We start from the raw sequence: 15,546 nt of genomic DNA, 5'->3' as shown, positions 1-15,546 counted from the left end.
CACTCTGGTGCTGCTGAATGTAATGGACACTGTCTACTCTGGTGGTGCTGAATGTAATGGACACTGTCTACTCTGGTGGTGCTGAAAATACAGGACACTGTCCACACTGATGATGCTGAAAGTAGAGAACACTTTCCACTCTGATGATGATGATGAAGGTAGACAACACTATCCACTCTGATGCTGAAAGTAGAGAACACACCCACTTTGATGGTGTGGAAAGTAGAGAACACATTCCACTTTGGTGGTCCTGACAGTAGAGAACATTGTCCACTCTGGAGTTCCTGAAAGTACAGAACATACCCACTTTGTTGGTGTGGAAAGTACATAAGGCTGTGGACTCTGGAGGTGTTGAAAGTACAGAAACCCATCTCAATTTACAGAGCTGAAAACACAGAAGGCTGCCCACTCTGAAGGTGGTGAAGCACAAAAATCCTGTCCCCCTTGCAAGTGCTGAAAGTACAGAACGCTGTCCACTCTGGTGGTGCTGAAAGTACAGACTATTGTCCACTGTGTAGGTGGTAACGCACAGAAGCCCTGTGCAGAAAGCTCACAGCCCTGTCCCCTCTGCCAATGCTTTGAAGCTCACAGAACCCTTTTGCCATATTAATGTGATCCGGTGCTGGATGAGTCTTTTGTTCACTTGAGTCTAGAGAAGTTTTCAACACCAAAGGGAGGGAGAGGCCAAGACAAAAGGAGCAATTACCATGTCTCCATGAGCGATGATCGCCAGGCAGGCAGCAGACACTGCTCAGGTAGTCACGACTTCAGAGAGCAGCAGCAGCAGCTGACAGCAGGGAGATCTTCTGCAGATCGCAGCCGGATCCTGCTCCAGGACTGATGCTCCCACATTTATTCTGCTCCGATGTCCCATCTGAATCCGATGATGAAGGGGGTCTCAGGTTGCCCCCACATTCTGGCAGCAGTAACTTGAAGAAGCAGATGTCCTTTAAAGCCTGCGGAGATTCAGATTCTGCTCTTTCCCTGGACTCCAGTGTCTTCTGCAGCGATTATTCTGCAGCCCCCCGAGATCACTTTACCATCAATGTGGGGGGCAGCAGATTCATTTTCTCACAGCAAACCTTATCCAGCCATCCACATACTCGCCTGGGCAAGCTGGCAACTTCAGGAGTGGACGAGGTGTATGACTTGTGTGATGATGCCAACCTGATGGACAATGAGTATTTCTTTGACAGGAGCTCCCAATTGTTTGAGTACATCATGAACTACTACAAGACTGGACGTCTCCATGTCATGGACCAGCTGTGTGCAGTGTCTTTCCTCCAGGAGATTGAGTACTGGGGCATTGATGAGCTGAGCATTGACCACTGTTGCAGGGACAGATATTTTAGGAAGAAGTTAAAAATTGAGACAATTGACATCAAGAAGGATGAGGAGGAGATTGAGGCTGAAGAAGACGACTTCACAGGGGTCGCATTTGAAGACTTGAGACAGAAGCTCTGGGATGTCCTGGAGAAGCCTGGATCTTCTGTAGCAGCTAAGACATTTGGCACTGTTTCTATGACTTTTGTGGTGGTCTCCATAGCTAACATGGTTCTTATCTCATCTGATGTTAACACCATAGACCAACCTCTCCTGAATGTGTTGGAGTATATCTGTGTCTCCTGGTTCACAGTGGAGTTAGTGCTCAGGTTTCTATGTGTGAGAGATAAATGTCGTTTCATGAGGAGTGTGGTCAACATCATAGACTTCATTGCCATCCTACCCTTTTACATAACATTGGTAGTGGAAACCTGCTTTGGTGAGAGTACCGACCTTGAGAACGTGGGGAGGATAGTACAGATTCTGAGACTCCTGAGATCGCTGAGGATGCTGAAGCTGGGAAGGCATTCAACAGGTAAGTCAAGTATTAAGAATTCATGGGCCTGAGAATGGGCTGTTAATTATGTATGTGGCTGTTCTAGGTCAGGTGCAATTACACACCTCCAAATTTGTGAGCACACAGACACCACCATTCATACTATTGAGGAGTCATTATCTAAGATACATAACTGGGTACAAAATGATTTAGCTTAAGATTGGATACATAAGGGATAGAGGAAGATAGATAGACAGGTAGATAGATAGATGATAGATAGATAGATGATAGATAGATGATAGATAGATGATAGATAGATAGATGATAGATAGATAGATATATGGATAGATAGATAGATGATAGATAGATAGATATATGGATAGATAGATAGATAGATATATGGATAGATAGATAGATAGATAGATAGATTATATTAAAAATTATGGTAATCCTAATTGACCTAAAATGGGAAAGTTTTATTCTGATTTCATGTCAGATATTGAGAAAAACATGCATATGAGTCTTTTTATATAGTGTATGGAAACGTCTGGTTTCAACTGTAGATAGATAGATAGATAGATAGATAGATAGATAGATAGATAGATAATAGATAAATAGATTTATAGATAGATAATAGATAGATAGATAAATAGATAGATAGATAGATAAATTGATAGATAGATTGATAGATAGATAGATATGGCACATTGCATTTACTGATTTCATTTTACCAATTTGTTAATAACTTTTCCGCAATACACTGGGGGAAGCAATAAGCCAGGTGTCCCTATAGGTGAATTTAAAGCCATTGTCTGCTTTGAATGATTAATTTTAGCTTCCATTTTCCTTACACCTGAGATGATCACTGGATGCCTTGATGCTGGAATCCCAAGTGTCCAGCCGTTACCTGTGGGGAAATGTAAGAGCTTGAAGGGTAATTATTACCAATATCAGGATGTTATCTCATAATTTTCTTCATGCATATTTAATCAAGTTTGCCAATACAAGGAATTTTAAAATATGAATCATTTTTGCAGATATTAACCCCTTAGTTCCCCTTCCCCACCCAACTCATCCCTTTGGCTCTGTTTCCTCACCTGTTGCCATTGGCATCATCCTCTTCTAGTTCTAGTGGCAATGATTGAGCATTTCCATTTACATTCTTCTTTACTCTGGAGCCTGCCAGGGTATCGCTTGCTCTGGCTGAGAATGCATTGTGAGCTGCTGTTCAAAGCCCAATGTACTGTGTGTGTATTATGGTTGTAGCATTGCTATGTGTGTACTATGGTCGCAGCAGAGCTCTGTGTTTGTGCACTATTGTAGCAGAGCTGTGTGTGTACTTTTACTGTAACCGAGCTATGTTTGGTCTATGGTTGTAGCAGAGCTATGCTTGTACTACTGCTGTAGCAGAGCTGTGTGTGTACTATGGTCGCAGCAGAGCTCTCTATGTGTACTCTTGTAGCAGAGCTCTGTGTGTGCGAGTACTTTGGTTTTAACAATGCTATGTATGTACTATGGTTGTAGCCGAGCTCTGTCTGTGTTCTAGGCTGTAGAAGAGCTGTGTTTGTGTACTAAGGTGGTAGCAGAGCTCTGTGTGTGTTCTAGGCTGTAGAAGAGCTGTGTGTGTGTTCTAGGCTGTAGAAGAGCTGTGTGTGTGTACTAAGGTGGTAGCAGAGCTGTGTGTATAATTTGGCTGTGGTAGAGCTGCGTGTGTGTGTGGTATGGCTAAAGTGTGTGTATACTTTGGCTGTAGCAGAGCTGTGTGTGTGCTATGACTGTAGCAGAGCTGTGTGTGTACTATGGCTGTAACAGAGCTGTATATGTGTATTATGGCTGTAGTAGAGCCCAATGTGTATACTATGGCTGTAGCGGGACCAGGGCTGTCATAGGGCTAGGGCTGTTGCTGAGCTGTGTTTGTATTATTGCTATAGCTATGTGTGTACTATTGCTGTAGAAGGGCTGTGTGAGAGTGTGGTTGTTATGGATGTAGCAGAGCTGTGTGTGTACTATCACTGTAGCAGAGCTGTATGTGTGTATTATGACTGTATTGGAGCGATATGTGTATACTAAGGCTATAGCAGAGTTGTGTCTGTATTATAGCTATAGCTGTGTGTGTACTATGGCTGTACAAGGACTGTGTGAGAGTGTGGTTGTTACAGATGTAGCAGAGATGTGTGTGTGTAAAACATAGATTCGGCAGAAAAGAGTATCCACATATTTTAGGCTTTGTTCATATCTTATTCTGACTATGTTTATATCCTCATACACCTGCCCATTTACCATATGTAAAACTTTTTCCTGTTCCTGTATAGACATTGGCATACCTCCAATGGTGGTGGACCCCACAGTGACTGAACTGCCCTGCTCCCTGACCTCGGCCTACTTCTGTAAACCTGATCCTGATTCCCAGGCCCCGATAACCCTTGTAGATCGGAACGCCAGGAGATTCAACTGGCCGATAAGCAGCTGAATTTCCTTCCACCCTCTTCCATGCTCTAAGATCCTGTTGACTTCTTTGCAGGGAGGGAAGGTGCCCAATTAAGACTCCTCCTTTGGGGCCCTATTATTTCTACTGTATACTGTGCTTATCTAATTTCTGCTGTATATATATATATATATATATATATATATATACTTTATGCTTTATACATATTTGCTTTATGATTGTGCAAGAGACAAAACCATGGAACCACAATACTGATCCACTTTACACTCTTACAGCATCCATATTGTCATCATGTATCAGTAACTTTACTGTAATATGGAAGTATAGGACATGTTGAATTGCTGTTGTTCTGGCTGCTCCTGGCACTCCTACTTCTTGCTGCTCAGTCCCATTACTATATTCTATCATACCAGCCACAATGTTAGGTCAGGTGGTGACTGAGTATGAGGAAGATAATTTGGTTTCTTATTTCAGCTATGTGGTGCTGGGGAACAGACCTCTGCTGGTCAAATATTGATGGTGTATCCTAAGCATCTTGAGTTGAAGAGGTTGTCCACTTCTTTAGCATTGATGACCCATCCTTAGGATAGGTCATCAATGTCTGAACGGTGGGGGTGCAACACCTGACACCCCCACCGATCAGCTGTCCTCGGTGTCTGTGGCAGCCGGACATGCTCAATTACGGAGCTGCTCCATCTGCTGTTAGTGGTGGCGACCAGGTACTGCACATTCATTCTCTATTGATTTGAATAGGAGGCGGATGTGCAGTACCCAGCCGCGGCCACTACACGGTAGACAGATGTGCTGTGCAGTTGCATAAATGAGCAGTTCTGGCCACTGCAGACATCGAGAACAGCTGATCGGCGGCGGTGCTGGGTGTCGCACCCGCACCGATCAAACATTTATGACTTACCTTTAGGATAGGTCATCATTGTTATAGCAGTGGACAACCTCTTTAAGTAATGGTGGAAAACTGCTTTATATAACATAAGAGCATATTTCATCTAGGACTAATCATGAGTCCATTTTTTCCCATTCTTAATAGAAAGGGTATGTGCCCAACACATTTTTAGGTGGATTTTTCAGGGAGATTCCACCACGAAGAAGACCTGAAAAACCTGAGAAGATGCTCAGAAGAATGAACATTTGCATTTTTATGTAAAAACGACTAGCTGATCACATGTTGAGGCTTTTGAACATTTTTTTAACAGCTTTAGGTTCCCAAAAATGCCGAGCAGTTAAAAGAAGTGAATTTTTCAACTCGGAAGATGCTACTCACTTTAAAATACAAATCAATGGCAAAGCTCAAAAAACGCCTGGATTTCCTTTATGGCATTTTGCCAAGAAAATGTTCAAAACTGCAAGAGGTATCTTCATTTTTCACTGGAGTGAAAAAACACCAGAAAACAGAAAATAAATATTGAAAAAAAACACCCCCAAAAAGACCGCCAGCAGCCAAAGCCTTCAAAAAAACGCTCAGAAAACAACCGAAAAAACCAACAAACAAGGCGCCAGAGTTTCCTGAAGCGTCCTCTGCTGGAATCTCAGTGGGTTAATCTGAGTTTAAAAGACGTCATGTGCACAAAATGTGATTGTTTTGTTGTTATTTTGTTAGCTTCAATTGCAAACAATATAAAATCCAAATGGCGATCGGCACACCATTCTTTGTGGTAGTGAGTTAAATGAAGTGAAGAATTCCAAGCACTCACAGGTATCATTATTCTTGATTCTTTATTGGATTATATACTGTATAATCGTTCACACCTTAAAGAAAAAAACAATGTAACTGATGTAAGGTTGCATCCGGGCAGGTCGTGGACGGGAAGTATGTGTCCCCAAAGTACCAAGCCATGGTGATGTAGGACTCGGAGAAGCAGGCTCCAGCACACATAGTGCTGAGAGGTGTATAATGGGCCCGGATTATAGGGCCGGGTTTTACGAGCAGCTGAAAGAGCTTGGTGGGATTGGCTGCTCACTTACCTCCAGTCCAGGTTTTGGAATGTCCTGATTTAAGATAGCTGCGCCTGTCTCAGTATGATTGTATGTTGTACAATGTGAGCAGGCCTTGCATGTGCTGCTCAGACCTGCTGAAGTGCAGGAAGAGCACTTCATTTAAACGGCTGAGGCCATGCGGTATATGGACTTGTTAATTTGAGTTTGGTTCTGTTATATACTTTTGTGCCGGAAAAGGCTGTTTTGTGTTTGCTTCATGAACGATTTATACGGACAAAATAAACGAGCCTGGATCCTCTGACAAAAATGCTTCGTGTGCCTACCTCAACCGCAGCCAAGTGAGTACTGAATAGCCGGGCCGGTTGGTGCTGGGGGATGTCACTATGGCAGTGACCCGGTCCGTGACCCAGGGCGGTCAATTAAAGGGAAAGTAAAAGGGGAATAAAGGTTTTAGAGATAATGTTTGTGGCGCCACCTGTGGTATGCGGCTAAATGGGGCCGCCGCTGCGGTGCAGGTCCTCTGGAGCTGATGGTGATGTCGCAGAGTTGGTTCAGCTCTCCACAGGCAGAGCTTAGCTCCAGGGCAGGAAATAGTGATGTTATGAGGAAGATGTTGCTGGTGCTGTGTAGTGCAGGGCTTGTGATGGCGCAGCAATTATTCAAAGACACAGTGGGGCGTAGTCTTCAGGTTTTACTCACGGTTGTTAAGTTCCTCAGGTTACACTTTCCGGATTATAACCGCCCACGTCGTCCTGTGTTCACCAAGGAAGGGGTTCAGCAACTCTCAAGTCTCTCAGGAGTACTTAAATGGGACCCCGTTGTGTGTTCCTTTCTAGGTCATCTTCCCTGCGCTGGCTCTCACTCTATTGCCCTGCGCCTCACAATCAGTGTCGGAAGCCGGTAGCCTTGGATCTTTTCGGGTGACGTGCAGTCCCCTGGACCCTATGCGGCCACCTTTTCGGCGATGTAATTGTGGTGATTGGCAGCTGCACTTTGCAAGTATAGTAGCCTCCGGTTATCTAGCTGAGCCTGGTTGTTCTCCACTAGTTTAGGGGCCGGTCCCTTCTGAGGCCTGATCCCTCCACGTCCGTGTAGATTAGGGCACACGGGTGGCTTCTTGCACTCCCCGTGCCCCTGGGATCCCCTCTGTGTCTGGAGCCTTCCCTCTACTCCCGTCTTCTCTCACTTTCTCTCCTGGGCCTCTCTTACTAGGCCCCACTCCTCTCAACTCCTGCTCCAAGCACTGGAGCCAGGAGCCTGGACCTCCTCGCAGGGCTCGACCCTTCTAGATGGTTCCCTTTCTTCTTATACTCCTACTGACAGTGCTCCCCTGATCTACTTCCTCCACCCACACCCACTACATGGTTCCCCCTCTCTTGGTTCCCCCCTTTCCAACCAGGGACAGGGCTCAGCAGTGGATTCATGCATCTTGCCCCTCCTGCTGGTCTGGAATGGTGTAGTGTTGGATGTAGGTGGGTGGGTCCCGGGTAGTACTCCTTCCTTACCTGAGAGTGGGGTACCACACCTCTGGGTGAGATGCAGTACCTCTGTGGCGACTGAACCCGCAGGGGCGCCACACCTACACTAAATAATATTGGGATTATCATCTATTAATTCTAGAATCCAAAAAAGATGTCCACCTCACTTATCGCAAAATTAGATATAAGTAGTGTTGAGCGAGCACTAAAATGCTCGGGTGCTCAAAGCTCGGGTCGAGCTCACCGAGATACTCAGGTGCTCGACCCGAGCAGTGAGCCCAATGTTAGTCTATGAGAGACCCGAGCATTTTTGCGGCAGCAACCCCGGCATTCTGTAGAAAGTGCCCAAAACGATAGTGACAGTGCTCAAAAGACATGGGGACAGCATGGGCTTCGCCCCAGGAAGCATTTCTGACCCCCAGGTCACTGCTGTCAACAACGTGGTCAGAGGTATTAAGCCACTTTTACGGGCTCACAATAAAACGTTCAAAAACGAAACTGAAACTGCTCTCCTGTGAAATATTTTAAGGAACTTCCTTTCCAGGGTAAAGACTTGTGTATAAGGTAAAATAAATAACCAAAAAAAAAAATACTCCTCCACACCCTGGGCTATGTTCACAAGTAGCATTTTTTATGTGTTTTGCACTTTTGTATTGCTTTCAACCGTGACAAATGCATTCACCGGGAAATGTCATTTTAACATTTTACAAACTTATCTGGCCATGTGCTGTGTGACACATGCATACAGTGTTGAAAAGACATGGGAACAGCATGGGGAAGACCCCTGGAAGCATCTCTGACGCCCAGGTCACTGCCTAAAAGTGTGCCCATCAAAAGTGATCCTTGCCACATCAGAAGATGCAGACTTGCAACTATCCCCATGCAAGTCCTTGTCCCAGGGCAGTGCTCAATTGTACCTCCCCCATTCCTTGCAATGCAAGCGTAAGTGTGCAGCCTGCCACCCACCCACCCCAAGGCTGCAATACCATACTGCTAGCTTGCTTGCACTTGAAATTGGGCCTATTAGGCATGTGGAGGCAGGCGCCGGCCACCATGTCATGGCTGCGTTGGCGGCCTGGTATCCATACTCAGTCCCCAGCCGCCCCGCGGCCGGGTGTCCACACACGGTCCCCAGCCACCTGGGGGCGGCCAGGTGTCCATAAACGGTCCCCAGCCGCCCCTATTTCTCCTGGGAACTTCCCCCACACTTTTTTTAACCTGGCCTGCTTTAGGGCAGCATTGGACGAGCCCGCCAGAGAACCAGACTCCTCCGGTGGGCCCTGGCTTCTCCATCAGGGGAGTTGAGAATGCTAAGGTGAGGAGCATGATGATGATGGAAGTTAGCATCTGCTTTGTTTTCTGGAAATGCAAGCGTAAGTGTGCAACCTGCCACCCACCCACCCCCAGGCTGCAATACCATACTGCTAGCTTGCACTTGAAATGGGGCCTTTTAGTTTGGAGAAGGCCGAAGCTGGCCACTACCTCATGGCTGCTTCGGCAGCGAGGTATCCATACTCAGTCCCCAGCCGCCCGGCGGCCGGGTGTCCACGCTCGGTCCCCAGCCGCCAGGGGGCTGCCGGGTGTCCATACTCGGTCGCCAGCCGCCCCGCGGCCGGGTGTCCACACACGGTCCCCAGCCGCCTGGGGGCGGCCGGGTGTCCATAAACGGTCCCCAGCTGCCCCTATTTCTCCTTGGAACTTCCCCCACACTTTTCTTAGCCTGGCCTGCTTTAGGGCAGCATTGGACAAGCCCACCAGAGAACCAGACTCCTCCGGTGGGCCCTGGCTTCTCCATCAGGGGAGTTGAGAGTGCCAAGGTGAGGAGCATGATGATTATGATAGAAGTTAGCATCTGCTTTGTTTTCTTGGAATGCAAGCGCATGTATGTAGTAGCGGCTAGGCCTGAGGTGATCAGCGTTTTGGCGCATATCCTACCTCCTCCGAGGATTGCTGGATGTTTTCCTGCTACTATCCCAGTTCTATGACTCCCGTTCAAACAAAGCTTCAGGTGATGAATGATGGATGAGGTGGTGGCAAAGGAGAAAGAGCAGGAGGAACAGGGACCATTCACATCAATATGAGGCCAGTCAACCACACATGTCTTGTAGGATATGTTTCTGTACCAAAAGGAGCGGTTTGGCTACACAGTTATAGGGCATGCAGTGAGTGCAATGCCTACCAAAAATTTCGAGGCACTCCAATGCCCCTTGGAAGAGTCATGGAGGTCAGAGGGCCTTTTCCATTTATAGCAACTGGGTCTCCTGTGCACTGTTGGCCTAAGCATTGAATGGAAGGCTTTCCAAAAATTATGAGGAACTGCAATGCCTCTTGAAACAGACGTGGATGACAGCATACTAAAAACCTTCTACCCTTTATTGGGGAGTTGGTCTCCCTTAGTGTTCTCGTATGCATTGAAAGCCAAAAGCTGACTAAAATTAGGAGGAAATGCAATGCCCGTTGAAAGAATGGTGGAGGTCGTAGTGGAATAAAAAGACAATATCAATGCCCCTTGGAAAAGTGGTGGAGGTCGCAGTAACTTAACAAGACGGTTTTAATGCCCCTTGGAACAGACGTGGAGGTCGCAGTAGCTTAACAAGACGGTTTTAATGCCCCTTGGAAGAGGCGTGGAGGTTGCAGTAGCTTAACAAGATGGTTTTAATGCCACTTGGAAGAGACGTGGAGGTCGCAGTGGAATAAAAAGACAATATTAATGCCCCTTGGAAAAGTGGTGCAGGTTGCAGTAGCTTAACAAGACGGTTTTAATGCCCCTTGGAAGAATGGTGGAGGTCGCAGTGGAATAAAAAGACAATATCAATGACCCTTGGAAAAGTGGTGGAGGTCGCAGTAGCTTAACAAGACGGTTTTAATGCCCCTTGGAAAAGTGGTGGAGGTCGCAGTAGCTTAACAAGATGGTTTTAATGCCCCTTGGAAGAATGGTGGAGGTCGCAGTGGAATAAAAAGACAATATCAATGCCCCTTGGAAAAGTGGTGGAGGTTGCAGTAGCTTAACAAGATGGTTTTAATGTCCCTTGGAAGAGACATGGAGGTTGCAGTAGCTTAACAAGATGGTTTTAATGCCCCTTGGAAAAGTGGTGGAGGTCGCAGTAGCTTAACAAGACAGTTTTAATGCCCCTTGGAAGAATGGTGGAGGTCACAGTGGAATAAAAAGACAATATCAATGCCCCTTGGAAAAGTGGTGGAGGTCGCAGTAGCTTAACAAGACGGTTTTAATGCCCCTTGGAAAAGTGGTGGAGGTCGCAGTAGCTTAACAAGATGGTTTTAATTCCCCTTCGAAGATACGTGGAGGTCGCAGTGGAATAAAAACACAATATCAATGCCCCTTGGAAAAGTGGTGGAGGTCGCAGTAGCTTAACAAGACGGTTTTAATGTCCCTTGGAAGAGACTTGGAGGTCGCAGTAGCTTAACAAGATGGTTTTAATGCCCCTTGGAAGAATGGTGGAGATCGCAGTGGAATAAAAAGACAATATCAATGCCCCTTGGAAAAGTGGTGGAGGTTGCAGTAGCTTAACAAGACGGTTTTAATGTCCCTTGGAAGAGACATGGAGGTTGCAGTAGCTTAACAAGATGGTTTTAATGCCCCTTGGAAAAGTGGTGGAGGTCGCAGTAGCTTAACAAGACGGTTTTAATGCCCCTTGGAAGAATGGTGGAGGTCGCAGTGGAATAAAAAGACAATATCAATGTCCCTTGGAAAAGTGGTGGAGGTCGCAGTAGCTTAACAAGACGGTTTTAATGCCCCTTGGAAAAGTGGTGGAGGTCGCAGTAGCTTAACAAGATGGTTTTAATTCCCTTTCGAAGAGACGTGGAGGTCGCAGTGGAATAAAAAGACAATATCAATGCCCCTTGGAAAAGTGGTGGAGGTCGAAGTAGCTTAACAAGACGGTTTTAATGTCCCTTGGAAGAGACTTGAAGGTCGCAGACTCGCAGTATCTTAACAAGATGGTTTTAATGCCCCTTGGAAAAGTGGTGGAGGTCGCAGTAGCTTAACAAGACGGTTTTAATGCCCCTTGGAAGAATGGTGGAGGTCGCAGTGGAATAAAAAGACAATATCAATGCCCCTTGGAAAAATGTTGGAGGTCGCAGTAGCTTAACAAGACTGTTTTCATGCCCCTTACAAGAGCCATGCAGTACAGCATATTAAAAACATTATTCCCATTATTGGGGAGTGGGTCTCCCATAGTCTTTGCCTATGCCTTCCAAGCAAAAGCTGGAAAAAATTAGGACGGAGGAACTTGCAATGCTGGCAACACGGACCACGGTCACCCTGGTGTTATAGTGGTGGTGGAGGCTGAGGATAAGGAGAAGAGCAAAATACAGCCGAAATGAGGAAGCGTATACCCATGTGTGGGTGTGAAGCGGTGCATGGGAATACACCTCCCGAAATAACACAGTGGATTTGACTTTATGTTACTCTGCTGTCATTTGGTGGTGATGAGAAGTCTGGCCCAATCCAGTCCTTGTTCATTTTGTTAAGGGTCAGCTTGTCAGAATTGTCAGTTGACAGGCGAGGGCGCTTATCAGTTATAATTCCCCCAACGGCACTAAAAACATGCTCCGATAAAACGCTAGCGGCAGGGCAGGCCAGGACCTCCAAGGCGTACAGAGCGAGTTCATTCCAAGTGTCCAGCTTGGATACCCAATAATTAAAAGGCACAGAGGAATAACGGTGGACCCTGGTACGGTCGGCAAGGTACTCCATCACCATCTTTTGAAACTTTCCACTCCATGTGAGAGTACCCCTCGCCTCAGGGCCAGTAAGCTTGGCGGGTCTCAGAAAACTGTCCCAGAATGTTGACAGCGTTTCCCTGCCTCTGCTGTATTGTAGTTGCGTCTCTCTTGCCTGTACGCCTTGGTTGGTCAACGAACTGTGACCTCTGCTGCTAGCGTGTTCAGATGGGAATTTTTTTAACAGTTCTGCAGCAAGGGCCTTCTGGTACTGCCTCATTTTTGTAGACCTCTCCACCTCAGGAATAAGAGAGTGAAAGTTCTCCTTGTAGCGGGGGTCTAAAAGTGTCACCAACCAGTAATGACTGTCACCCAACATTTTGACAACGCGAGGGTCACGGTTAAGGCAGCATAACATAAAGTCAGCCATGTGTGCCAGACTGGTAACGGGCAAGACTTCCTTGTCCTCACCAAGATGACGACAGACCATGCTTTCCTCCTCCTTCTCCTCCTCCCCCCTGTCCTCAGGCCACCCACGCTGAACTGACTGTATGACAGTTGTACAGGTACTACCGTCTACAGCGCATGATACCAGCTCCTGTTCTTCCTCCTCCTCCTCCTCCACTCCCTCATTGTCCCCCAATGCACGTTGGGATGAGATGAGGCTGGGCTGTGTGTAATCGCCCATTACGGGTTCTTGATCCATCTCATCATTCTCTGGCTGCAATGCCTCCTCTCTAATTCTCTGCAGAGAGCGTTGCAAAAGACAGACAAGTGGGATGCTGACGCTAATGATGGCGTCATCGCCACTCACAATCTTGGTGGACTCCTCAAAGTTTGACAGGATGGTACATATGTCAGACATCCAGGTCCACTCCTGAGGTCTTCTGTGTGGAGTCTGACCTGAATATCGACAGCCTTGTTGCAGCTGGTACTCCACAACTGCTCTCTTCTGCTCACAAATCCTTTGCAACATGTGGAGGGTAGAGTTCCAACGTGTGGGGACATCACACACAAGTCGGTGTGCCGGAAGCTGCAAACGCTGCTGCAACACAGCAAGGGCAGCGGAAGCTGTAGCCGACTTCTGAAAATGAGCTGACAGGCAGCGTACTTTGACGAGCAGATCTGGCAAATCGGGGTACAATTTAAGAAACCGCTGAACCACGAGGTTAAGCACATGAGCCAGGCATGGTACGTGTGTGATCTCGCCTCGCCTCAGAGCCGCCACCAGGTTATGGCCATTGTCACACACGACCATGCCTGGATGTAGGTTCAGCGGTCTCAGCCACAGATATGCCTGGTCTTTCACAGCTGTCCACAACTCACAAGCAGTTTGAGGTTGATCACCTAAGCTTTTGAGTTTCAGCACAGCCTGTTGCCACTTGGCTGAGGCAGTACTGCAGTGCTTCCATCTTGTAACTGATGTGGTGAAATCTGAGATGGAGGCTGAACATGAGGAGGAGGAGGAGGATGATGCGCAGGAGCTGTACACTATGGGGGGCTACTCTGACTGACATAGGGCCCGCAATCCTCGGTGTGGGGATGATGTGTTCCGTCCCAAGGTCCGACTGGGTCCCAGCTTCCACTATATTTACCCAGTGTGCCGTCAGGGAGATGTACCGTCCCTGGCCACAAGCACTTGTCCATGTGTCCATTGTCAGGTGGACTCTCCTAGTAACTGCGTTGTTGAGGGCACGGCAGATGGTTTTGGGACACGTGCTTGTGTAGTGCAGGGATGGCACACCGGGCAAAATAGTGTCGGCTGGGGACCGAGTACCGAGGAACGGCCACCGCCATAAGGTTGCGGAAGGATTCTGTCTCCACCAGCCTAAAAGGCAGCATTTCCAATGCAAGCAGTCGTGAAATGTGCAAATTTAGGACTGTGGCCTGTGGGGCGTTGGCTGCGAGTTTGCTCTTTCGTTCAAAGCTCTGGGATATGGACAATTGAACGCTGTGGTGGGACGTGGACGTGGACGTTGATGCTGTTTCTTGAGAAACTGCCATAACAAGTGAAGACTGAGAGGAGGGGTCATCTTTGCATGCAGTATGGACAGGGGATTGCCTTGCACGCACAACAGGGGGTTCTATTACACGCACAACAGCGGAAGAAGCAGTGGTGACACCCGCTGACACTGGTCGTGGACCCTGGGGTTCGCCCCACAAAGTTGGGTGCTTTGCTGACATGTGCCTGATCATGCTGGTGGTGGTCAGGCTGGTAGTTTTGTCACCCCTGCTGATGCTGGCATGGCAGGTGGTACAAATGGCCTTTTTGGGATTATCAGCAGAGTCTTTAAAAAAATTCCAGACTCTGGAAAACCTACCGGTTGTACTGGCAACGTCCCTCGTGTTGGTGTTATGGGGAACTGTTGCCCGCCTTCTGTGTGCGGCCACCACACTGCTTCTTCCTGCTTGTTTGGGTACTCTGCCTCCCTCCCCCTGTGTGCTGCTGGCCTTGCTCTGCGTGCCCTCCTGCCACGTTGGGTCAGTTACTAGATCATCCGCCACCTCCTCCTCTTCCACTTGCGCACCACGATCCTCCTCCTCACTTTGTGGCAATTGTGTCTCGTCATCGTCCACCTCTTGTCACAAATTGCCAGCGTCGACTTCCTGTGACCGTGTCTGTTCAAATATTTGGGCATCGCTACATGGGATCTCCTCTTCCACCACTTCAAGCAGAGCAGGCGAGGGGCACAAAAATGGAAATGGACCAGTGAACAGCTCTTCAGAGTGTTCAAGTGTGGGATCAGTTGCTGTCTGACGACACTCGGCATGGTGGGAGGAGGGAGCATCAGGGTGAGGAGGAGTATGCGGTCGAGACTCACGGCTACTAAAACTTGACCGTGTGGAAGACAGACCGGAGGTGGTGGTGCCCAGGTAACTGGAAGTATTATCTGCTATCCAATTAATAACCTGTTCACACTGATCAGTTTGCAATACTGGTGTTGTAGTGTGCTTCCCTAGTAATTCGGTCAAGAAGTGGGAGCGAGAAGATGTGGCTGTTGGTTGTGGCACATTTTCACCTTGGCCACGGCCCCGTCCTCTACACGCAACATCACCAGAATGTCCAGTTCCACGTCCCTTGCCACACGCCTTGCCCATTGTAAATGAAGTAAAATAGCTTACACTCGCACTATCAATGGATAAAGGGTAATAAAAAGGAGATTAGA

The 15,546-nt window shown here is 47.5% G+C and overlaps 1 protein-coding gene across 1 annotated transcript in view; it reads left to right on the top strand.

The window, feature by feature from the left end:
* The first annotated feature begins 502 nt into the window (after positions 1-502).
* KCNV1 (potassium voltage-gated channel modifier subfamily V member 1) overlaps positions 503-15,546 on the top strand; it is a 126,556-nt gene continuing 111,512 nt past the window's right edge. Inside the window, exon 1 of the mRNA XM_073679783.1 lies at positions 503-1,858. Within this exon, the coding sequence (XP_073535884.1) occupies positions 841-1,858 (1,018 nt within the window). The 5' untranslated portion in view covers positions 503-840. The remainder of the gene's footprint in view (positions 1,859-15,546) is intronic.

Source organism: Phyllobates terribilis, unplaced genomic scaffold, assembly GCF_046119375.1.
Source record: "Phyllobates terribilis strain yellow unplaced genomic scaffold, ASM4611937v1 Scaffold_4__5_contigs__length_816908805, whole genome shotgun sequence".
NCBI classification, from domain to species: domain Eukaryota; kingdom Metazoa; phylum Chordata; class Amphibia; order Anura; family Dendrobatidae; genus Phyllobates; species Phyllobates terribilis.
This window is presented reverse-complemented; position numbering and strand designations above follow the sequence as displayed.